Below are 25,717 nucleotides of genomic sequence, written 5' to 3'. Positions count from 1 at the left end.
AGTGTGTGTGGCTGATTTTGTATGTGTGTGTGGATGATTGTGTGTGTGTGTGTGTGTGGCTGATTGTGTTGATGATTGTGTGTGTGGATGATTGTATGTTTGTGTGGATGATTGTATGTGTGTGTGGATGATTGTGTGTGTGTGGATGATTGTGTGTGTGTGTAGATGATTGTGTGTGTGTGTGTGTGTGTGGATGATTGTGTGTGTGTGTGGATGATTGTGTGTGTGTGGATGATTATGTGTGTGGATGATTGTGTGTGTGTGGATGATTGTGTGTGTGTGGATGATTGTGTGTGTGTGGATGATTGTGTGTGTGTGTGTGGATGATTGGAGTGTGTGTGTGGATGATTGTGTGTGTGTGTGGATGATTGTGTGTGTGTGGATGATTATGTGTGTGGACGATTGTGTGTGTGTGGATGATTGTGTGTGTGTGTGGATGATTGTGTGTGTGTGTGTGTGTGTGTGTGTGGATGATTGTGTGTGTGTGGATGATTGTGTGTGTGTGTGGATGATTGTATGTGTGTGTGGATGATTGTGTGTGTGTGGATGATTGTATATGTGTGTGGATGATTGTGTGTGTGTGTGGATGATTATGTGTGTGTGTTGTGTGGCTGATTGTGTGTGTGTGTGGATGATTGTGTGTGTGTGTGTGTGGATGATTGTGTGTGTGTGTGGATGATATTATATATGTGTGTGTGTGTGGATGATTGTGTGTGTGTGTGTGGATGATTGTGTGTGTGTGTGTGTGTGGATGATTGTGTGTGTGTGGATGATTATGTGTGTGGATGACTGTGTGTGTGTGTGGATGATTGTGTGTGTGGATGACTGTGTGTGTGATTGTGTGTGTGTATGTGGATGATTGTGTGTTTGTGGATGATTGTGTGTTTGTGGATGATTGGAGTGTGTGTGGCTGATTGTGTGTGTGTGGATGATTGTGTGTGTGTGTATGTGTGTGTGTCTGATTGTGTGTGTGTGGATGATTGTATGTGTGTGTGGATGATTGTGTTTGTGGATGACTGTGTGTGTGTGTTAGAGCACTCGCCTCACAAGCGAGAGGACCCTGGTTTGATTCTCTGGCCGGGGCGAAACCTTAGGCGAGTTTCCTTACTCCACACGTGTCCGTTTATCCAGCAGTAAGTAGGAACCCGGTTGTTAATCGATCGGCGGATTATTTTTCCGGGGGTAGTAACCCCTCTAAGAAAAATTGCGAAGATTAGTATTAAGCAGAAGTAGTTTGACGGTGCGAGGGGATGAGGGAAGAGAAAAAGTTCCTCCAGCCTTTCCTCTCACCTCCTCTCCGCTTTAGAGGGTTTTAAATGAATTGTTTTGATGGACAGCTGTGGTCCGGTCACCTCAGGGAACTGAGACTAGATTCCGTTCTTTGATGCTACTGTGAAGGATTAATCAATAGCATCCTCGGGAACTAAAGAGCTGATTTTATTTACATGGTGCAGTGAAATCGGAGTAGCCTTTGGTTATTGATTGGGACAGATAGGGACAATGGTTGCTTCCCTCCTCCTGCTGGAATATTATCAATAATAATAATAATCCTTGCATTGATATAGCGCCTTATCACGTCTTCGTGACGTCTCAAAGCGCTTCACAGGATGTACGGTAGTGATTTGACTGTGGGCGAAACACGGCAGCCAGTTGCGCACAGCAGCGTCCCACAAACAGTCGTGAATTGAGTGACCCAATTATTATCGTTTTGTATCTCTGAAGGGATTATTACCTCTGGAAAAGCAATCTGCCAATCGACTAACAACCGGGTTCCTACTTACTGCGAAGCTAAACAGAGGCGTGTGGAGTGAGGAAACTTGCCCAAGGTTTCGCCCTGTCCAGGAATTGAACCCAGGTCCTCTGGCTTGCGAGGCGAGTGCTCTAACCACTGAGCTACACGACTCCCCCAATAGCGTCTGAAGGCTGTGGGTTCAAGCCCCATGTCAAGGGTTTGAGCTCACTATCTAGGCTGATGCCCCAGCGCAGTGCTGGGCCTCATTGTTGGAGATGTCATCCTATTACATTTATAATAATCTTCATATGTCACAACTCTTCATCGCGTCTCAAAGCAGTTCTTCGCAGGAGTTACTGTCAAATTACTATGACTGTTTTGGAGGTGAACTCAGCAGTCAGTCAATTGTGAAGTGAACGATTATTTTTATCCTGGAGATTGTTAGAATCATAGAGACTTACAGCGCAGAAGGAGGCCATTCGGCCTATCATGCCTGTGCAGGCTCTTTCAAAGAGCTACCAGTTAGTCCCACTGCCCCACTCTTTCCTGATGTTGTCAGGACACCAAGAGAAACTCCCTCCTATTTACAAATAACGGAGTCCTCCAGATCAGATGGTAAACCAAGGACTGGGCCGTTCCTGTCCAGGTGGATGTTAAAGATCCCATGGCACTGTGCAACAGCTGTGCTCTGCCCACCGTAGGGTGTGAGGACACCAGCAGACACTCGTTGGATTGAATGGCCTGTTTTTGTGCTGTGTGAAGCACATCACAGGTTACCGCTTGTGAAGTGTAGTGGCTGTGCATTTGTTGGTGAAAGTAGCGCCAAATTGCGCACAGCCAGCAGCCGTGCAGCGAGCGAGTGACCAGTTGTATCTGTTGGCCAGGACGCTAGGCAGACACTCCCTTCTCTATTTAAATAATGGTTGTCCTTCATATCAGCCGCGATCTAACAGAATGGCGGAACAGGCACGAGGGGCTGAATGGCCTACTCCTGTTCCGAGGGACCTCGGTTTAACGTCTCATCCGAAGAATGGCACCTCTGATATTGTAGATCTCTTCGCACCCTCTCCCCCTCTCTCACTGCCCAGGACTGCGTTCATCCAAACGTGCATGTCTTTTTGCCCACACAGGCTGCTTGTGTGAGATCCTGGATTGGCTCAACGTATTTCCAACTGACTTGGATTAGTTTGGACCAGATTAAGATCTACTGGTGTTTCCCAGTACGGTGTCAAGGGGGATAGGTGAAGGCGAACTGCATTGTCTTAAGAGCTGCAGCTTCACAGGATATAGTGAAGAGTGGATGGACTGTGTATTTTGTGAGCGAACTGCGGCAGCCAATGGCGTACAAACAGTCGTAGGTTGATTGACCACATTTTTGGGGGCGGAGGGATTATTACCCCTTAGAAAGCGATCTGCCAATCGAATAACAACCGGGTTCCTACTTACTGCTCAGTAAACAGAGGCGTGTGGAGCAGGGAAACTTGCCCAAGATTTTGTCCTGCCTGGGAATCAAATCCGGGTCCTCTCGCTTGCGAGGCGAGTGCTCTAACCATTACGCTACAAGACTCTTAATTCTTTGAGCACTGAGGATTTTATTTCCAATTTCTCAGTTGGGCGTAAAATGTATCTTGTAATTGTGAGTGACCTACACAGGTCTTCCGTTGACTGAGAGAGATGAGGGAGGGAGGGCAGAGAGTGACCATGAGGGAGAGGAAGGAAAATGGGAGAGAGATAAGAAGAGAGAGAGAAAGAGAATGGGGGGGGAAGAGAGAGGGGAGAGAGGGAGAGAAGGGGAGAGATGGGGAGAGGGGGCAGGGGGGAGAGAGTTGGGAAGGGGAGAGGCAGGGAGAGAAGAGAGAGAGAGGGAGGAAGGGGAGGGGGGAGAGGGAAAGGGTGGGGAGAGGGGGAGAGAAGTGGGGAGAGACGGGGAGAGGGAAAGGGTGGGGAGAAGGGGAGAGAAGGGGGGAGAGAGAGAGGGTGAGAGGGAAAGGGTGGGGAGAGAGGGAGAGTAACGGGGAAAGGGTGGGGAGAGGGGGAGAGAAGGGGGGGGGGAGAGAGAGAGAGGTGGAGAGGGAAAGGGTGGAGAGAGGGGGGAGAGGGAAAGAGTGGGGAGAGAGGGGGAGAGAGAAAGAGTGGGGAGAGAGGGAGAGAAGGGGGGAGAGGGGGAGATAGGGGGAGGGAGGTAGGGAGCGAGCGGGGTGGTGGGGCGGAGGGAGAAGGGGGAGAGAAGGGGGCGAAGGAGGGAGAGGGAAGAGAGAGCGAGAATGGGGGAATAGAGAAAAGGCAGGCGAGAGAGAGTGGGGGAGGGGGGGAGAGAGAGAGAGAGAGAGAGAGAGAAAAGGAGAATACTGATCAATTTTCTTCCGTGGATAGAAAATTTGCCTTTCTGTTTTTATATATTTTTTAATCCTCTGTTCGGTTTGGGATTCGCAGCATTGGCTGAGAAATTCTCTGGGAACCTATGCAAATAAATGATCCACTATACAGGGATCAGATTTGTTTACAGAGTCTTCTCTCTTTCTCTCGCTCTCGCTTACCATCACCTCCAACCAAATCCTCGAAGGAGGAATCAATTAAGTTCCTTATTCAGAAATTCATTCTCAAAGTCAATTCGCAAATTAAACCATCGTGTTCTCACTGCTTTATAATGTCGCTTTCAAATCTACAAATTGATGAAACTCAGCTGAAAGGAAATCCCTCCAAAAAGAAATATATATATATATCTATTTGTCAATCAATCCACGACTGTTTGTGGGACACTGCTGTACGCAATCGGCTGCCATGTTTTGCCCACGGTCAATCCGCTCTACAATATCTTCTGCGAAGCGCTTTGAGACGTCCCAACGATGTGATGAGGCGCTAGATCAAATGCAAGTATTATTATTATTAAATGTAGGGGTCAGCCTGGCTCAGTAGTTTGTCCTCTTGCCTCTGATTCGGAAGGTTGTGGGTTCAAGTCCCGCATCGGGACTTTGAGCTCTTTGAGTTTAGGCTAATGCTCCAGTGCAGTTCTAGCGGAGCCATATTGTTGGAGGTGCCATCTTACATGAGATGTTAAACTGAGGTCCCTGTTCAAGTGGACGTAAAGATCTCTCGCCACTATTTGGAAAGAGAAGAGAGTTTTTCTCTTCCCAGCCAACCATCCTCCAAATAAAATTGGTCATTCGCTTTACGGCTGTTTTTTGGACCTTGCTGTGTGCTTTGAGCTGTGGTGAAATTGCTGTGGTGTGTGTGAGTTGTCAGAGAAGGAAGATGAAATGGAAAGATATTGATAGTGGAAATGTGTCCTCGGAGAGAGAGTTCGGCTTCTGCTGATAATCCTTGTGTTTTTTTTCCCTTGTTGTGTTGTAAATTCTGAAAACATCTCCATCACTCAGACCCCCACCAGAGACCGCTCTCCTGTTCTCTCCATACGAACCAGGTGCTACCCTCCCCATTCCCCCCCCTCAGAAACTTTACAGAAGAGGGGGAAGCTGTTTCCTCTGGCGGTTGGGTCAGTCACCAGAGGATACAGGTTTAAGATAATTGCCAAAAGAACCGGAGGGGAGACGAGGAGACTTTTTTTTTTAACCCAGAGAATTGTTACCGTCTAAAATGCACTGCCTGATAGGGAGATGGAAGCAGATTTGATAGTCGCTTTCAAAGGGAATTGGATAAGTACTACAAAAGGAAACAATTGCAGGGCTTTGGGGTAGGAGCGGGAGAGTGAGACTAGTTGGATAACTCTTTCAAAGAGCTGGCACAGGCACGTTGGGCTGTATGGCCTCCTAATAATAATCCTTCCCAAACAAAAGCAATAATAAATTGGTCATTTTCAATCCACGACTGTTTATGGGACGCTGCTGTGTGCAATTGGCTGCCGGGTTTCGCCCACAAATATACGATCAATTCACTTTAAAGTATATTCTGTCTGAGACGTAAAAAGCGCTATATCAAATGCAAGGATTATTATTATTATTACTCTGTGCTGTAAAATTATTCTAGTAGAAGACCATTCAGCCCCCATACCTGTGTTAACAGTTTGTTTTTTGATCTGGATCTGTGCTTGGCCTTCTCCCCCTCCACACACAAACCCTTTTATATTTTCCTTCAATTATTAGTCTGATTCCCTTTATCTTTGTGCTCAATTGACTGCCGCGTTGTAACCGCAAAACATATAGTCAATTCGCTTTACAGTACATCCTGTGAAGTGCTTTGAGACATCTCGCAGACATGATAAGGCGCTATATCAAACGCAAGGATTATTATTATATTATTAAGCTATTATGGATTTTTCTGAACCAGTGCTTTTGGTCGGGCATTCCCCATCCAACCCAGTGTGTGTGTGTGTGTGTGTGTGCGCGGAAGTGTGTTGAGGGAGCAAAGTAATTTGATCACTCAATCCATGTCATTTGTGGAACCCCACAATTCGCTGCCGCATTTCGCCCACACATTATACAGTCAATTCGCTTTGGTCGTGCCTGCTGCCTCCCCTTCCCCGTTTGCCAGCCTGTGCTATAAACCCCCTGCTCCCCCCTCCCCTCCCCACCCCACTCCCTCTCGCTCGCTCGCTCGCAATCCAGCAGAAAATCAATGCTGAGAGACGTGTAGACCTCAGCTCCTGGCTGCATGTCTGTGTTAATAGAACCTTTAATGGAGTCGCTCTGCATTGCTAATTGACTTAAGAATCTGCTTAATTACCCTTGAATAGAGCCGCTGTGTGGCTCGCAAACTCGCGTTCGTTTTAACCTTGGCTCTAGTCCTGCTAATCTCTAAACTAACAATCCTATGTTTTGTGTCCTCTGGCCCTCCTCTCCTCCAGTTTGGAAGAGTGTCAGCCTGGCTCAGCTCGTAGCACTCTCACTGTGAGGCGAAAGGCTGTGGGTTTAAGCCGCATGTCCAGACGTTGAGCTCGCAGTCTAGGCTGACACTGCGCTGGGGGAGTGCTGCATTGTTGGAGGTGCCATCCTCTGAATTCCTGTCTGCATGTTTGAGGCAGACATTAAAAGGTCTCGCAAGGCTACTCAAAAGGAGAAGGGAGTTTCACTCAGTGCCCCGGCCTGATAAAACTGTCACTCGTTTCATGGCTGTTTGTGGGACAAATTGACAGCTGCGTTCACCTACAAAATAATAATAAATAATAAATCCTTGCATTTGATACAGCGGCTTATCACGTCTCGAAGACGTCTCAAAGCACTTCACAGAATATACTGTAAAGTGAATTGATTATGTATTTTGTGGGCGAAACGTACACAGTCACTAAACTTGGCAAAAAACTGCAAAACACGTTGAGAATTTTCAATGTTATAGGCATTATATCAAATGCAAGGAATATTAATATTATTGTATGTGACATAATTTGTGCTGTTTCTTATTTAATTCGGGTGCAAACTATCGCTCACTTTTGTGGGGGGGAGGGTGCGAAAAGTTGGTCAAAAATCATTGAAGCGAGACTTGATTTCAGGCTTCTTCGAGGGGAAACCAATGCTGGAAAAATATAATATCTCACAAAACGATAACTCACAGCTTGGCACAATGCGTAAACGTTCGAAACAATATTTGCATTTAAAAAAAAGAATGACTGAGAACTGAAAAGGAAGCAATTACCTCACTTTGAGAGTGCTCTCGGCACAGTTTAAGTCAGCGTTCACCGAGAAATAATACAAAAAGGAGTCCTGTAGTGGTTAGAGCGAGATGACCCAGGTTAGGTTCCCGGGGATCTCGGGGAAAAACCTTAAGCAAGTTTCCTTCCTCCACAAGCATCCGTTTACCTAGCAGTAAGGAGGAGCCGGGTTATTAGTTGATTGGCGGATCGCTTTCCGGGGGGAAATAATCCCTTAAAAAAAGTGTTTTTTCTAAATTGGTGACTCAGTCCACAACTGTTTGTGAGACGCCTCTGTGTGGCTTTGGTTACTGAGTTTTGCCCACAACGACGAGAGGAGATGCTATATCAAATGCAAGGATTATTATTATTTTTAGTAAAATAACTCTGATCACAAATTACATCTATCGCGATAAGGGCAATTTTGCGCTGTTTCTCGGTGGAATTTCTGAATTAAGAAATCCAAACCGTGGGAAGCCAGAGTTGAGTTGAGTCGAGATTCTCTGAGGGAACTGCACTCCGATAATGGATAGTGTTGGAGTGGTGTTTTCTGTATGGCTGTGTTGCGTACTGCTGGGTTTCTTAATTAAGAAATAATAATAATCCGTGCATTTGATACAGCGCCTTATCACGTCTTCTAGACGTCTCAAAGCGCTTCGCAGGGTATAGTGTAAAGTGTAGTGACTGTGTATTTCGTGGGCAAAACTAAACCATTGGGGATGGTGGGGTTAGAGCTAACTGGATACAGCACCTGAGGCATTTTCTCTCTCTTTCTCTCTCTCTCTCTGTCTTCTCTCTCTCTCTCTCTCTCCCTCTCTTGTTCTCTTACTATGCATTCCCAACGGACGCGTTATAAATTACACTCATCCCAGCCATTCAACCTAGCAATAAATTCCGCCTTTGGGTTGAGCTGAAAACACTAACTTGATTACTTTAACAGCGTGACACCTGCTGCAGGCCAGGAAATCCACGGAAAACATTCAACCTTCAAAACATTAAATTAAATTTATGAGTCTGGAACCTTAATATTTTATTTAGAAACACAAGGTTTGTTATATATATATATGTAATTATTATAAATAGTATATGTATGTATGAATAGTGCATTAGCATATCAACTGTAAACCCATTTCATTTGAGTGTGCTTTTTGCAGAATAGGCATTAGTAATAATTAGTAATAATAATCCTTGCATTTAATATAGCGCCTTATCATGTCATCAAGCTGTCTCAAAGTGCTTCATCTAGCATTGGAAGTCTCATTCGTCCATCCCATTGAAGTGAAGCCTGGCTCAGTTTATAGCACTCTCACCTCTGAGTCAGAAGGTTGTGGGTTTAAGCCCCATGTTGGGATTTTGAACTCAAAGAGTTTAGGCTAACACTCCAATGCAATGGGGTAAAATCCCATCGCGCTATTCCATAAGAGAAGGGAGTTTCTCTTCACCAGTTTCCTGTCCAACAATTCACAGGTAAAATTGGTCACTCGCTCAATAGCTGTTTGTGGGACACTTCTGTGCCCAAATTGAGGCTCTCCTGATTGGCTTCCGTCAGCGCCTCCGCACCTCAGGCGCTGACAGCATCGCCATCCATGGTTGCACACTGCACCTCGCTAAGCCAGTCCGGAATCTTGGGGTCTTGTTTGACCCTCAACTATCCTTTCTACCCCATCTGTGCCATGACCCGCTCTGTCTTTCCTCACCTCCGCAGCATCGCCTGTCTCCACCACCGTCTCACAGCGCAGGTCCCCGAAACCCTCATACACGCCTTCATTACATCAAGGCTCGACTATGCAAACTCACTGCTTGTCGGCCTCCCCAACTCCTCCCTCCACAGACTGCAGAGCATCCAGAACTCTGCAGCCCTCGTGTCCTGTCCCGCCACCAGGCAGCACGACCCTATCACCCCCATCCTCACCCAACTCCACTGCCTTCCCATCACACAGAGGATACAATTCAAGATCCTGGTCCTCACCTTCTAAGCCTTCCATGGTCTTGCTCCCCCCCTACAACTCCCCTACCATCCTGCTCGCTCCCTCCGCTCAGCGGGCTCCAGCCTGCTTTATGTTCCCCGCCTCACTTGCCTCACTATTGGCGGGCGGGCCTTCCACCACTCCACCTCGCAGTCCCTCCGCCTCGTCCCCTCCCTCGCCACCTTCAAGATCCATCTCAAGACCCTCCTCTTCGACCGTGCTTTCGATCTCCCCGCTTCCCCCCCGCCCTCCCCTCTACCCTACCCCCCAGTTTGGGTCCATAACTCTGACTGTCCAGTGCCTCGGGACGTCCTCCCGACGTGAAAGGCGCTTTACAAATGTAATCTTGTTGTTGTTGGTGTTGTGTTTACCTACAAATACAGTCATAAGAGCCTAAGAATTTGCTAGGTGAAAGAAGACCAAGTTCCATCTAGTTTGCCTTCCACCATCCTGGCAGGTGCTTGACATGTCATGTCCCAAACTATACACTGTATCCGCAGATATTATTTTAACACTTAACAGTGAATCCTGTGAAGTGCTTTGAGACCTCCTGCCAAAGCGATAAGGCATTATCAAATGCAATGAGCATTATTATTAGTAGTGGAGTCCTATCCGTTGATGTTGACATCGTGCTGACCAAGCAATAACACAATGTTCTAGTGCTGTTAGCGACAGAAAAATGTGCAGTTTTTGTCAAATTATGTGCAATTTGATATAAATGGGTTTGAGACAAATGGATAGCACTGTATTATACTGCAGCGGGATTTGTCCTGATCCCACACTCAGTTCACAGGGAGAGAAATACCTCCTTGGTTTAGACTGATTATTATATTATACTGCATTGTCCTCCGACATGAAAGGCACTTTGTCGTTGATAAAGTACATACCTGTTATACTGCATAGTGGAGTCTTGTGACCAGAGGACCCGGATTTAATTCCCAGGTGGGGCAAAACCTTACTCAAGTTTCCCTACTCCACACGCCTCTGTTTACCTTGCAGTAAGTAGGAACCCGGTTGTTAGTCGATTGGCCGATCGCTTACAGGGGGTAATAATCCCTTAAGAACAGCCACTCAATCCACGACTGTTTGCAATTGCTGTGTGCAATTGGCTGCCAGGTTTCGCCTACACAAAATACACAGTCTATTCAATTTGCGCTGCATAGTGCTTTTGAGATGTCTCGTTGATGTGATAAGGTGGTGTATCAAATGCAAGGAAATTGTTCTTGTTATGGAAATGCATGTTGTTGTTCCCAAATGCATCTGCCTGGTCACCTTAAGGCTAACGGCTTTCCCGATGATGGGATGGGTTGGGTGTTGGTTAGTTGGTAAACTGGTGCTGTGCCTCTCTCTCCTGTGGGAGACGAGAGATTGTGCTGAGGACATAACCTCTGACAATAATTCCGGTTGCTAATTTGTGCCGACTAACGTTAAGATAAGCAGGAAATGTATTGTCGTCCGTTACTGCAGTCAGCAGTGTTCCCGTGAGCGACTCCTAATTTGTCAGACTGATTAACTGCGAGACACAAATTATAATTGTGTACTGCTGCCTCCGTCCCAGCCAAGAACATATGAGAACCTGCACTCTCACCTGCTGTTCACTTGCTGTCTTTGCAAGCGGCTGCTCTGTTCTGTGGAACTCCATCCTGGAGTCCCTTCAACCTGCAATCGAGCCAGATCTCTGTGACGGTCTCTAGTCCGGTTCCTGAGCCATGAGGGTCTGCAGTATTCCAGGGCACTGCACAGCCCAGCCTGGCTCATCGGCAGAACCTGGAAGGGCAGACCAGTCACTGGAGGGGCAGGGAGTCATCCCACTCAGCTCCTGCAAGCCAAAGCCCTAATGGGTAGGGTGGTCCTAGCTGGACAAGCAGCGGGAAAGCTTGCCAGACAGTGCATTCAATGGCAAGCTATGTTATACTCCGGGGAGGGGGAGGTGACTGTAAGTACCGTCAAAGAGGACTGTCGTCAGGTGGGAACTGAGGAGGGGTAACGAAACGGTAAGGCGGAGGGATAGAGGAAGATTTTCTTGGGGGTAGCGGTTAAAAGTGCGGCCACTGACGGCGAAACGGAGGGCACAAGGGACGTGCAGGAGGCTGGAGCCAGTCAGGCATATCCATATCAAATACAAGACGCAGGATTTATTATTAATGAGGAGATGGGCTTTTGAGAGCGAGAGCGGTTGTGCTGGGGAACCTCCTGTGGAATGGAAATGAGGGGTTTGGCTCAAATACAGGGTGATAAATGAAGGTGTCATGACTGGGAGGGGGGGTGAGGGTTGTGTGTGGATGTGTGCGTGTGTGTTCGATTCAGTCGATCCAAAGTCTGTGCGTTTTCAGGAGGGGGAGGGGAGGTGGAGCTGAATATTAAGTGAGAATGCATTGCTGTTTGCTGTGACCTGAACTGACACCAGTCCTCTAGATATTAACTTAGCCGTGTCTTGGCAGTGCTAAGGCTCTGATGATGGGGGGGCGCGTGGTTTCCGATCGATCGTGCGAGTGCTCAATCACCTCTCGGTCGTATGAACCAGCACCACACCCTCTCACCGGCCATTTTATCCCCTCCTTGCTAGGCAGCGAGCTGTGTGCATGTGTTAACGTGGTGATGTTTTCGTGTGAGTGTGCCCGCGGGTGTGTCGGGGGGTGGGGGGTATGTGGTGTCATTGTGGGTGTGGGTGACTCTTGGTGGGGAGGATAGGTATGTGATTATGTGTCTTGGGGCGGAGGGGGGGGATGAGTTTGTGTGTGAGTGTGAGCAGCGGGTGTGTGTTTGTGCGTAGCTGGATTGGTGTGTGTGTGTGTTTGTCTTTGGGGAGGGGGGAGGATGGATGTGTGTGTGTTGTTTTTTGGGTGGAGGGGGGGTGGGGGAGGAGATTGGCATCCGACAAGCCACTGCCTTGCTCAAGTAGCCAACAGGGGCGGGAGGTGGTCAGGATTAACCCGTGTATCCACTGTGATAATCAGTACATCACTACCTCATAATGTCGTCTCCCCCTCCCAACCCCCACCCCCCCCCCTTTAAACCTCCCCTCCCCCATGTCACACATCCGGAGAGGGGGAAGGGTACCCAATCTGCTTCCAGGTCTCGTGACCTGGTTGCTAAGGCGATCACCAGGGTTACGGGACGTGGTTGCTAGGAGATTACCAGGGTGATGGGACCCGGTTGTCAGGATGTTATGGTCCTGTAGACTTGTTGCCTAGAAACACAGAAGCAGGAGGAGGCCATTCAGCCCCTCGAGCCTGTTCCGCCATTCCATAAGATCATGGCTGATCTGTTCCTCAACTCCAATTACCCGCCCTTGCCCCATATCCCTTAATACCCTGACCTAACAAATAGCTATCCACCCCCAGAGATAAATAATCCATGCTATAGCGCCTTCAGCCTCTGAATGTCTCACTAAAGCACTTCACCAGGAAATGGCTGTTGAGTGTAGTGACTGTTTATTTTGTGGGCAAAATGGGCAGTCGATACAGCAACGTCCCACAAACAACCATGAGGCGAATGATAATTTTACCAGGGAGTTGTTGGCCAGGACCCGGGAGAAACTTCCTCACACTTTTCCGGTAGCAAAACAAATTTGGTCCCTCAATCCACGAATGCTCGTGGGACGCTGCTGTGCGCAATTAGCTACCGGGTTTCGCCCTCAAAATACAGTCGATCCACTTTACAGTACGTTCTGCGAAGCACTTTGAGACGTCTCAACTATGTTATAGATCACTGTATCGAATGCAAGAATTGTTATTATTATAGTCAATTCACTTTACAATATATTCTGCGAAGCACTTTGAGGCATCTCAACTACCCGATAAGGTGCTGTATTAAATGCAAGGATTATTATTATTATTTATTATCACTGTTATCTTTAACGTTGACCTGAACAGGCAGACGGGACCTCGGTTTAATGACTCACTTGGCGCCTCTGAAAATGTGGTGCTTTCACACATTGGACCCCACTCTCGTGCTCCAGTTAATACAGGCTCTTTGGACTCATTGCCTGATATTGTGATTGTATAGACTAGAGGTTCTTCACTGTACCCCACTTGTCCAGTTGCCCCCTCTGCTCAGCTAACACTGACCGGTTGCATACCCTTAGCTCCTTATGCCACCATCAGTGACCGAGCCTTCAATCAACATTGCCCCTTACCTCAATCCCTCCACACACCTCCACCTTCTCTCTGACTTTATATTCAACCTATCTGTTTGACTCCCTCAACCCCACTCCCCCTTTGCTTGGTGTTCAACCCCGCCACTGTGAAGTGCTCCAAGACATTACCAGACCATTTTCTCTCTTTTTCAAGAATTAGCGGTCGAGTCCTGTAGCTCAGTGGTTTAGAGCGCTCGCCTCGCAAGCGAGAGACCTGGGTTCGATTCCCGGCAGGGCGAAATCTTGGGCAAGTTTCCTTACTTCGCACGCCTGATAATAATCCCTCAAGAAAAAAAATAATAATGATTCATTGGTCACTTTAATCCACGACTGTTTGTGGGATACTGCAGTGCGCAATTGGCTGCCACGTTTCGCTCACAAAAATCCAATTTTATTTACAGTCTATTCTGTGAAGCGTTTTGACGTCTAGAAGACGTGAAAAGCGCTGTATTAAATTCAATGATTATTATTATTACCTGAAGGGCGCTATATAAACGCTATTTATATTTGCCTTAGCCTTCAAAGACTTGTGTAGAATTATATTGGAGTGAGACTGCCACAGAGAATTATCAGAGGGATTCGATAGTTCATTGCTTTTTCCGTGTTCCTGACAGGTTTGATGTTAAACACCCACATTTCCATCCCCACTCCTTATTCAGCACTTCTAAGCATGGCTTACGATGTACTGTTTCTTCCAAAAAGTAAACGTATCCTTGCAGTTCGCCCACAGACACTTTACTTTACAGTATATTCTGTGAAATGCTTTGTGACGTCTCAACGGCGTGATAAGGTGCTAAATCAAAAAATAATCCAAATAATCTTATTATTATTTGATGAAGCCCTTTTTTTGTCAATAGGACGTCTTCAGGATTTTTTGGCATGATTTTACTATGTAGTGCAATAATAATAATAATCCTTGCAGTTGACATAACGGCTTATATCACGTCGTCGAGATGTCTCAAAGTGCTTCACAGGATATACGGTAAAGTGAATTGACTGTGTATTTTGTGGGCGGAAAGTAGTGGCAACCGATTTGGACACAGAATTTCCCACAAACAGCTGTGAAGTGAATGACTAATTTTATCAGACGGTTGGATCATTGGGCAGGACACCGGGAGAAACTCCCTTCTCTTCCCGAATTGTGCCGTGGGATATTTAATGTTCACCTGAACCTCAGTTTAACGTCTCATCTGAAAGGGCAGCACCTCCAATAATGTAAGCGCTTGGTGTCAGTCTAGACTATGTGAGGTCAAAGTCCCGACGTGGGGCTCGAACCCACAGCTTTCTGTCTCGGAGACAAGAGTGTTTCCAACTGGGCCAGACTGACACGTAATTAAAGCGAGGAGCAGAGCTCAGTGCTGGTGCTCAGTGAAGTGATACGCTTGCTCTTTAAAGAGCGGTGCCTAACCTCGTTGCTCCTGGTTCGAAGGCGGTGTGTGTCGGATGGGGGAGGGGGGGTGGGGGGGTTTGGGGGTGGGGGGGGGGAAGAAAGCAGATAAGCCACAGATTTGCCTACAAATCCTGACGTGAGCAGAGTCAACAAACCCAGGCTGTGGGAGTGGGTCAGACAACACTCGAACGAACAAAGAGGAGTGGGGTTTGTGGCCTCTATTAGCCATAGATTGTGGCTCGCTCCCTGGTGACCACTTTGAGAGTTCAGACCACTTGTGCTGAGGCTGTGGGGTCACTGAGACCGCTTGTGTGGGGGGTAGGGGGTGTGAAAAGGGCCGAGATACTGCGAGGAGGTACTGTGCTTTGCTCTCCGAGGCGGTGGTAGATTTTGATATTTAAGGGATAAAAGAAAGCTGAAAAGGCGAGACTGAAAGAGGAACAGATGTTGCGGGAACACACCTCCCCGTCTCCCCACCCCCCAACGCCTCAACTTTCTAAGCTCTGTATCAAACACAAAGAAGATTTAGTGTTATTATTAATGGTTGGACCCATCTATTTTAACCCGGAAGGTCTCGAGAGGAAGTTTAAACTCCTAAAGTAATGTGGCTCAAGGTCAGAAATCCCTCTCGTCACCAGATAGTTTTTTTTTTGGTCAGCCGGGTGTCTTGACACACGCGGAAACCCATCACCGTTGCTTAAGAGCATTCAAACCAAGCTGAGGATTGCACGCATCCCACCTACACATGGAAATCCTGGAGATAGATTGTGGGAATGGAATGCGCGCTCTCTCCCTGGAGGGACGCTTACCTAATTCCGGAAAGTATTAGGCGCAGATTGGCTCGAGCCAAGGCTTGGGGAGACCCCAGAGCGCCTTTGCTCTGCCGTAAATAATAATGTTAGTAATAATAATCCTTGCATTTGATACAGCGCCTTATCATGTCTTCGAGACGTCTCAAAGCGCAGAAAAAAACTGTAAGGCGAATTGAATAAATTGAATTCCATCTGGGAATTTCCGCCAGGATTTGAAGCAGACGTGAACTCATGGGGAATTTAAACACACAGATTATCATTAATATATCCTCCCCACTGGATCCTGAGGGCTCCGATCGGAACAGGGGGGTGGGGTGGGGGCTTTAGATATAGCACAAGTCTGTGACCATGGTAACTGAAAGCCTGAACTCCTGAATGAGGCTATTTAATGATGAGTTTTTGCTGCCTTTTAAATCATCCGGTGGATATGGAGAGTGATTCTTATGTGAAGTCATTCCCCTGGCTGTGAGCTTTTAGTCTTTAATCAGTAATTCCATTCATCTCCTGGTTTTATTGCCGCATCGACAGTGAATAAATTCAAGCGACATTTTAAAAGGCAAATGACCCCCACACTGTGCCCTTCTTCTCCATAATAATAGCAAGCGTCCCATCCCGTACAGCACCCCCAGCTCATCCAAACTCCGCTAAATGCTGCCTAGTGTAGTGACCGTGCATTTGTAGGTGAACACTAATTGATGCACAGTGAGGCTCACTCCCCACCCCCCACCCCCACCTCCACACGTACAAACAACGATCAAGTGAATGAGCAATTTAATTTGGTGGAGTCCTGTAACATAGTGGTCAAGCGCCCTCACCTCGTAAGCGAGAGGACCTGGGTTCGATTCCCAGGCAGAGGGGGCGAAACCTTCGGCAAGTTTTCTTACTGGACACACCTGTGTTCACCGAGCAGTAGGTAGGAACCCGGTTATTAGTCGATTGGCGGATCACTTTCCGGTGGGTAATAATCCCTTCAAAAAAAAATTGTCCCTCAATCCACGACTGTTTGTGTGACAGCTCAATTGGCTGCCGCTTCTTGCCCACAAAATTCAGTCAATTCACTTTACAAATGCTTTAAGACGTCGTAACACACGACAAAGTGCTATATCAAACCCAAGGATTATTATTATTATTACCTATTATTATTATTAACAAGCAGATGGGACCTTGGTATCTCCAACACTGCAATGCTTGCCCCTGGATTGCGAAGGCAGGGTCAGCCCAGACTCTGAGCTGAAAGTCCCCGACGAGTGGTGTTTGAACTCGTAAACCTCCGACTCAGTCAAATTTTTAAAAGTTACAATGGATTCGGAATGAAAGAGAAAAATTGAGGTGGAGACATATTTCTCCTCTGGGGGAAATCTTCAAAATTGCTCTGGCCTATTTTTTTTCAGAAAGAAACCCCACTTCCCTTTCTCTGCACCGAGCCCTAACGAAAAATATATTGAAAGAAATCCCTATTTCACGCTGGGAGGATTTCCATTCGAGTACTCGGGAAACCGGTGACAGATGGAGGAGCCTGTTGGCTGGCCCAGCTGTGTCGGGCAGGTGTTAAGACTGGAACTGACCCTGGCGTAGTTGGGGGTGGGGAGAAGGTCAAAAACTGTTTGATTGTTGGTCTGAGTATTGTCCTTCCAACTGGGATTGATGGGGCCAAATGTGTGTGGTGACTCTTAACCTGTTCCTTGGATGAATTGACACAAGGACGGGGGGGTGGTGTGTGTCAAGAAACACTAACTTCAAAACACTTCATCCTATTTCCTAATTAGCGCTAATTGAGCGTCCTTAATGAACTCTCCTTTTGACCTCTCTCCTCTCTCAGCCTCTCTCTTCTCCCACCCCGTGAGCACGGCTATAGCACCCAATGCAGTCAGGTCCCGTGACAGCCTATGCCATCAGGTCGCGCTCAGGGAGTGGCGCTGACGTCGCGTCCCGTGCACGTCAAAACAACGCCAGAAGTTTACCTCATTATAAAGCTACACTAAACCGAGGACCAGTATTAATGGGATACAACTCTAAAGAGTTTTAATCTGAGTTCAGAGCCCAGAAGCAATGCATTGATTGTGAGTTAGTATTGAACACTGCTGGTATAAGTGAAGGAATAGAAAGTTTTATAACCACGTTTGCAGATGACACTAAGCTAGGAGGCTCAGTAAATTGTGTAGATGGGAATCATTCCCTTGGGGCGTCCTCCTGACATGAAAGGCGCTATGCAAATGTAATTTTGTCGTTGCTGTAGGAAGCTACAAAGGGACTTAGACGGATTAAGTGAGTGGGCAAAGTCATCCACTATGGACCGAAAAAAGATAAAGCAGAATATTTTCTTAATGGGGAGAAATGAAGAACTGCGGAGGAGCAAAGAGATTTGGGTGTCCATATCCACACATCACTAAAAACTAGTTCCCAGGTGCAAAAGGTGATCAAAAAGGCGAATTGAATGTTGGCCTTTATCTCAAGGGCCTGGAATCCAAAGGGGAAGAATTGATGCTTCAGCTGTACAGAGTGTTAGTCAGACCCCATCTGGAGACTACGTTCAGTTTTGAACAACACACCTCAGGAAAGATATATTGGCCCTGAAGGGGATGCAGCGCAGGTTCACCAGAATGTTACCAGGCCTAAAAGGGTTAAGTTACGAGGAAAGGCTGCGTAAACTCGGATTGTATTCCCTTGAGTTTAAAGGGGTGATTCGATTGAGGTATTTAAGATAATGAAGGGATTTGATAGGGTAGATGTAGAGAAGCTATTTTCTCTGGTGGGGGAATCTAGAACAAGTGGCATAGTCTTAAAACTAGAACCAGGCCGTTTAAGAGTGAAATCAGGAAGATTTTTTTCACTCAAAGGGTGGTAGAAATCTGGAATTCTCTCCCCCAAAAGGCCGTGGATGCTGGATCCATCCATACCTTCAAGAGTGAGGTTGATAGGTTTTTGGAAGGTCAGGGGATGAAGGGATATGGGGAGAAAGCAGGAGATTGGAATTGAAAGGATTAGTTGAGGTACAGATCAGCCATGATCTAATTAAATGGCGGAACAGGCTCGAAGGGCTGAGTGGCCTCCTCCTGTTCCTATGTTCAGTGATGAGAGTGAACAGGTGTTTCAGAGCATTTCACTGGGAACCCAAGTTGGTCTGAAGGCAAGCTTTGATGGAAGGTATGAGCCGGAGGGACTCTGGGATGGAGTCCCAGAAAGCAACGGACTGAAAGCTCGCCCGCTGACTCCTGGTCAGCTCTGTGAAGAGCTTTGAGAGGTCCTCTTGATGTGAAAGGTGCTATTTAAATTGTCATCGTTATTATGGATTCTATGCGGAGTCCCAAAGTGTAGTGGTTAGCTCGCTCGCCTCGCAAGCGAGAGGACACGGGTTTGATTTCCCGGCAGGGTGACACCTTAAGCAAGTTTCCTTAATCCACACGCCTCTGTTTAACCAGCGGTAAGTAGGAACCCAGTTGTTAGTTGATTAGCAGATCGCTTTCCAGGGGTAATAATCCCTCCAAAATAAATAAATGTGGTCACTCCATCCACGACTGTTTGTGGGACACCGCTGTGCGCAATTGGCCGCTATTTCAAATACAAGTATTATTATTATTATTATTATTAACTATCTTAAACTTCACTTGCCACTGATTGGCCCAGATGCATACGCACCCTTCCCCTCCTCCTGCCCCTCTCCCCAGCTCGGTGCATCTGCAACGCATAAATACCCCGCACTGAGCCCGTGAATCCATTTATGTGCACCAGGAACAGTTGGTGAACGAAGCATGGACTATTTTCTCCCAGCTCAGTGGGATCCCGACAGCTGTGTTACGACTCTCACCAGCTGGGTGGTTAAAGGGCACCTCAAGTAAGAAATGATTAATTGAACTCTCCCCTCTGTTGTTTCCCTCCCCCCAACCCCCCGCTCCTCCAACTCCAGACCCTGAACCTCTAATCCAGACATAATATATTTAAAAGCATCTTGTAAAGCCCTCACAAACAAGAGATGGAGACACTCACGCGCTTCAGCCCCATTGACTCAAATTCGCCACCTATTTATTCCCCGTGTTTGTTTTTGTTTCTCCCCTCCGGTCTCTTGCTGCTTGCCCGCAAAGTACGCGGTCAATTCGCTTTGCGGTATATTCTGTGAAGCGCTTTGAGGCGTCTCGACGACGTGATAAGGCGCTGTATCAGTTGCAAAGGATTGTGACCATTATTCAGATGTTTGGATGTCAGGCTCGCTTGTTGCACTTTCACCTCTGGGTCAGGCAATCGCTGGGTCAAAGCCCCACGTCAGAGCCCGTCCTTTGGATCAGACATTAACACTGAAGTCACCATGTTGTTTGGTCTTCACTGTAAGATCTGCTACACTATAGGGGGCCAAAAAAAAGGAAGTTTTTCCTTCTCTCCGGTCCAACAATCCTCAGGTTAAATGTGTGTGTGTGTCTATTTGGGTGTGTGTGTGTGTGTGTGTCTATCTGTGTGTATGTGTGTGTCTGTTTGCGTGTGTGTGTGTGCACGTGTGCACTGGTCTATGCCTTTGTGTGTGGGTCTCTGTTTGTGTGCATGTGTCTGTTTGTGTGCGCGTGTCTGTTTGTGTGTACGTCTCTGTGTGCACGTGTCTCTGTTTGTGCGTACTTGTCTCTGTTTGTGTGTGCGTTTCTGTTTGTGTGCGCGTGTCTGTTTGTGTGTACGTCTCTGTGTGCACGTGTCTCTGTTTGTGCGTACTTGTCTCTGTTTGTGTGTGCGTTGCTGTTTGTGTGCACGTGTCTGTTTGAGTGCGCTTGTTTGTGTGTGCGTCGCTGTGCGTACAAGTCTCCTGTGTGCGCGTGTCTGTTTGTGTGCGTGTCTCTGTTTGTGCGTGCGTGCCTGTGTTTGTGTGCGCGTGTCTCCGTTTATGTGTACGTGTCTGTGTGCGCATGTCTGTGTTTGTGTGGGTGTGTTTGTGTGCGTGTGTTTGTGTGCGCGTGTCTGTGTTTGTGTGCGCGTGTCTGTGTTTGTGTGCGCGTGTCTGTGTTTGTGTGCGCGTGTCTGTGTTTGTGTGCGCGTGTCTGTGTTTGTGTGCGCGTGTCTGTGTGTGTGTGCGCGTGTCTGTGTTTGTGTGCGCCTGTCTGTGTTTGTGTGCGCGTGTCTGTGTTTGTGTGCGCGTGTCTGTGTCTGTGTGCGCGTGTCTGTGTTTGTGTGCGTGTGTCTGTGTGCGTATGTCTGTGTGCGCGTGTCTCTGTCTGTGTGCGCGTGTCTCTGTCTGTGTGCGCGTGTCTGTCTGTGTGCGCGTGTCTCTGTCTGTGTGCGTGTCTGTGGTTGTGTGTTCGTGTCTCTGTGTGTATGTGTCTGTGTTTGTGTGCGTGTGTCTGTCTTTGTGTGCGTATCTGTGTCTGTGTGTGCGTGTCTCTGTTTGTATGTGCGTGTCTGTGTTTGTGTGTGCGTGTCTGTGTTTGTGTGCACGTGTCTCTCTGTGTGTGTATGTGCACAGATTGACTGCTGCGTTTGCCAACAAAATCCATAGTCCCTTCATTGACAGTAATTCCGTGAGATGCACCTGGAAATGTTCCTCGGTGCTGTATCAAATACAGGGAATTCTAATTATAATTTGCCTGTTATAATATGCTTTGGGCCTCTCTCACCCCTCCTCCCCCCTCGTCCCCGGCTCCCCACCCCCCCAACTCGGCTCAGCTGGTGCTCAGACAGTTGAATTAGGCGCTTTGAGACGTCCTCCTGACATGAAAGGCGCTGTATCAAACAATGTTTTATTATCATGAATAATACTTAAGTCACGACTCCCATCCCTCCAGAGTAATAAATAGCAGCCTTAGGACTGCCGAGCGTGGCATCGGACACTCATTCCATCAAGGCTAGACTGAGGGGCTCATCGGCTCCTGTCAGTAACATCGGTTGGTGGGCTGCAAGTGAGCATCTGTGACTCTCCCCTCTCCCCCACAGCATCCCCCCACTCCCCCCCCCAACAACAACACTGCCTCCTCCAAGACAAAAGGACGACAGACATCAACTCGCAGTGACAGGCTGACTGCTTGGAGATGGTTAAGGCTAAAGGGCTGATGCCCGGGGACTTGAGTTATCGCTACCATCTCTGAGCAGAGCTTCACAGACCTGGGAGGAAAGAGGACAGTTTGCTTCTCTTACCCTTGGTCTGATCTCAAACTTTTTTATTATATTATTAATAATAATAATCATCCTTGCATTTGATATGGAGTCCTCTGGCCCGGTGGTTAGAGCACTCGCCTCGCAAGCGAGAGACTTGGGTTTGATTCCCGGGCCGGGCGAAACATTGGGCAAGGTTCCTCACTCCACAAGCCTCTGTTTACTGGGCAGTAAGTCTCGAAGATGTGATAAGATGCTATATCAAATGCAAGGATTATTATTATTATTATTATATAACGTCATATTGCATTGTATTTCGTGAGCGAAACGTGGCAGCCAATTGCACAGAGCAGTCACTCACAAACCGTCGGGGATTGAGCGACCAATTTTCTTGATTCATTTTTTTAATGTTTTTTTTAAATTATTTTTTTACTGAGGATGCTCACCATAAATTTGACGCAGCGCTTTATCGCACCGTTGAGACGTTCACAAAGCACTTTGCGAGTTTTTACTGTGAAGTTTTGTGTATTTTGTGGGTGAACGTAATAGTCAAGTGAACGACCGATTGTATCGGGGGTATTGTGAGCCAGGACACTGAGAGAGAGAGTGAGAGAGAGAGAGAGAAACTCCCTTCTCTTTTCTTATCAATCCTCTCAACACACGCACCCAGACACGTACTTTCTCCACCATCACAACTCTGCAGTGAGAACTCCACCTCTCAACCCCCAAAGTCCTTTACATCAATAAGACGAGACTAGCTCAGCCCACAAACCTCAACGGACCCTTTGCGCTGGAGCCCCAATGTCAGTCAACTTGTTTTATAGACCCACTTTTTTTTTTTTAAAAAGTGCATTTGGAGCACTCGTTTAATATTCATGCCTCTGGTATTTTCCAATAGAGATTGATTGTGTCTTTCCCTCTGCTCAGTGTAAGTCCTGTCAGGATTGAGTGAGGCTTAAAGCTCCAATGTTGGGACAGCGGGAAGAGAGAAGGGTTAGTCGATTGGCGGATTGCTTTTCCGGGGGTAATAATCCCTTTTTTAAAAAAAATTGGTCCCTCAATCCATGCTGTGCGCAATTGGCTGCCGTGTTTCCTCCACGAAATATACAGTTAATTCACTTTGCAGTGAAGCGCTTTGAGGCGTCTCAAACGCGTGTTAAAGCACTGTATCAAATGCAAAGATTATTATTATTATTATTATTATAAGAGAGGGAGGGGGAAGGTTAGGGGGAGGCAGACTGACAGCCCATATCCTCTCAGCCTGGCTCAACCTCGTCTGCTCTTAACCCCAGAATTAGAAGGTTGTGGGTTCAATCCCTATGTCAGAGAGTCCAGGTTGATACTCCAGTGCAGTGATGGGGGTGTCACGTTGTCAGAGGTGCTGTCCTTCAAATGAGATGTTAAACTGAGGAACCATCTGTGCCTTTTAAAAATCCCTTGGAAAAGAGAATGGAATTTCTCTCTCTCGATGTCCTGACTAACAATCCCCCAAATAAAATCGATCATTCACTTGACGGATCTATATGGGACTTTGCTGTGCACAAATTAACTGCCGCAGTTACTTACAAAATGCACAGTCACTCCACCTTCTTAGCAAAGAAACGGTCTCCCATTTATAGCCTTGACCTCTCTGCTGCCTTCAACACCGTTGACCACTCTATCCTCATCCACCGCAGATCGTTCAGAACTCTGCAGCCCGTGTCCTCTCTCCTATCACCCCCATCCTTCCCATCTACTGGCTTCCCATCACACAAGATCCTGGTCCTCACCATGAAAGCCCCCCATGGTCTCGCTCCCCCCTATCTCTGCGAACTCCTAACCCCCTACCAACCTGCTCGCCCCCACCGTTCAGCGGGCTCTGGCCTGCTTCATATCCCCCGCCTCGTGTGCCCCACTATTGGCTGGTGGGCCTTTTGCCACTCTACCCTCACCCTCTGGAACTCCATCTCGCAATCCCTCCACCTCGCCCCCTCCACCTTCAAGATCCATCTCAGATCCTCCTCTTCGACCGTGCTTTCATTGCCCCTGCCCTCCACCTGACCGCGACCCCCAGCTCGGGTTCAAAACTCTGTCTGTCCAGCGCCTTAGGACGTCCTCCCTACGTGAAAGGCGCTATACAACTGTGTTGTTGTTGTAGTACACTCACCTTTTCTAAGTGGGCAATTAGATGGAATATTAGAAAGAGAATTTTTCTTTCTGTGTTTTCCCCTTCTCTCTCTCTCTCCTGTCATCCACCCCCTCTCCCTCATTCTGCTCTGCCCCTCTCCACGCCCCCTACCCCCCTCTCTCCCTGTTTCCGTACATCTTCTATCATTCCTCCAGCGCCTTAGGACGTCCTCCTGCCGTGAAAGGCACTATAATTTTGTATTGTATTGCTTCCCCCTCTCTCCCTTCTTTTTCTCTCTCCTCTCACTTGTCTCCCTCTCCTCTCTCTCTCTCTCTCTCTCCTTTCTCCTGCCCCCCCCCCCTCCCCCCGAGGAAGGCTTGTGGTCTTGGTGAATGAGCGCAGACACGGATGATGAATGAGCAGTCAGTGGTATCTAGGAGTCAAAGACTGATGAGAGCTCAAGGCTAATTGGAATTGCAATAGCGTGTCTGAGCAGAAACTCAATAACAGTACAATTTGCACTTACGCAGGGTCTTTCGCACAGGGGAACGTCTCCAGATAAGGAGCGGGAGCACAAGCTGGATGGGAGATGGGGAGACCCCGTCAAAGAAGTCGGGGTTTTATATTACATCCAAACATAGGAACAGGAGTAGGCCATTCAGCCCGTCCAGCCTGTTCCGCCGTTCTATAAGATCATGGCTGATCTGTACCTCAACGCCAATTACCCTCATTTGCTCCATGTTCCTCGATACCCTGACCTAACAAACATCTATCCACCTCAGGCTTGAAAATGTGAATGGATCCATAATCCCACAGCCTTTTGGGGGAGAGAGAGTTCCAGATTTCCACTCGCCTTTGGGTGAAAAAATACTTGCTGATTTCACTCCTAAATGGCCTCGCTCTAAGTTTAAGATTCGCCAGCCCTGTTTCGGAGTTGGGTGTTAAAAGCGATGATGGGGGGAGCGAGGCAGAATGATTTAAGGAGAGATTTCCTGAGAGCAGAAGCAAAGTATCACTGCCAATTATCTTTCCCCGTTCTGGGAATCTCCAGAATCTCCAAATCTTCCTCTTTGACCACGCCTTTGGTCATCTTCCCACCACACCACCCCCCCTTCCTCCCACCTTGCCCTCACCCCCCCACCCCCTACCCCCACCTGGGGGGTTGGTGGAACATACAGGTCAATTGTAAATTGGAGGAATGGGAATGAGGGAGGTGGAGAGAGTTCGAGTTAGAAGGGAGAGAAGAAAACGAGGTGGAGATCAGAGGAAATCCTTCCTCCAAACCCTTCTTTGCATCCTGTCAGAGAGAAATACCTTGTGAATTGATGGCAAAATCTTGACAGTAAAGCAAGCGCTGGCATTTAGGTGTCAGCACGGCCCATTCAGAACCAATCTCACCTGTGAGTCAGAAGGCCACACCTTTTGGTCATCCCCACATCTGGGACTTTGAACTCCAGGTCCAGGCTGGAGAGTGCAGTTCTATTGGAGCAATTCATTGTCGAGGTGCTGTCCTTCACCTCAGACAGTAAACTGAGGCCCAGGTGGACATCAAGGATCCCATTGCACTACACGAAAAGAGAAGGGAGTTTCAGACATAATGGGCCGAGTTTCACTCCTTTTCTGCTGCATAATTCTATCATTCTATGATTCACTCGATGGCTGTTTCGGGGATGTTGCTGTGCACAAATTGGCTGCAGGGTTCGCACAGTCCCTACAGTTCACAGTAAATAGTAATAAAATAATCATTGCATTTGATACAGCGTCTTATCAGGCCGTAGAGACGTCTCCAAACGCTTCACAGAATATACTGCAAAGTGGATCGACTGTGTATTTTGCGGGGGAAACGCGGCAGCCAATTGAGCACAGCAATGTCCCACAAACAGTGGATAGAGGTGACCGAATTTGTCACTCACATGAAGCACTTTGA

At 47.6% G+C, this 25,717-nt stretch overlaps 1 protein-coding gene and 1 non-coding gene across 2 annotated transcripts in view; one reads left to right on the top strand and one right to left on the bottom strand.

Moving 5' to 3' along the window:
• LOC103187355 (RNA-binding E3 ubiquitin-protein ligase MEX3C) overlaps positions 1-25,717 on the bottom strand; it is a 120,379-nt gene that overhangs the window by 91,907 nt on the left and 2,755 nt on the right. Inside the window, exons 3-4 of the mRNA XM_042331976.1 lie at positions 25,189-25,355; positions 23,830-23,834 (exon numbers count right to left, since the gene is read on the bottom strand). Coding sequence (XP_042187910.1) covers positions 23,830-23,834; positions 25,189-25,355 — 172 coding nt within the window. The remainder of the gene's footprint in view (positions 1-23,829; positions 23,835-25,188; positions 25,356-25,717) is intronic.
• On the top strand, positions 13,585-13,657 carry trnaa-cgc. Its single transcript has one exon. It is a non-coding gene; the product is annotated as a tRNA-Ala (tRNA).

The sequence above is a fragment of the Callorhinchus milii genome, unplaced genomic scaffold, assembly GCF_018977255.1.
Source record: "Callorhinchus milii isolate IMCB2004 unplaced genomic scaffold, IMCB_Cmil_1.0 Scaffold1, whole genome shotgun sequence".
In the NCBI taxonomy this organism is placed as follows: Eukaryota; Metazoa; Chordata; class Chondrichthyes; order Chimaeriformes; family Callorhinchidae; genus Callorhinchus; species Callorhinchus milii.
Note: the sequence above shows the minus strand (reverse complement) of the source record. Positions and strands in the feature narration are given on the sequence as shown.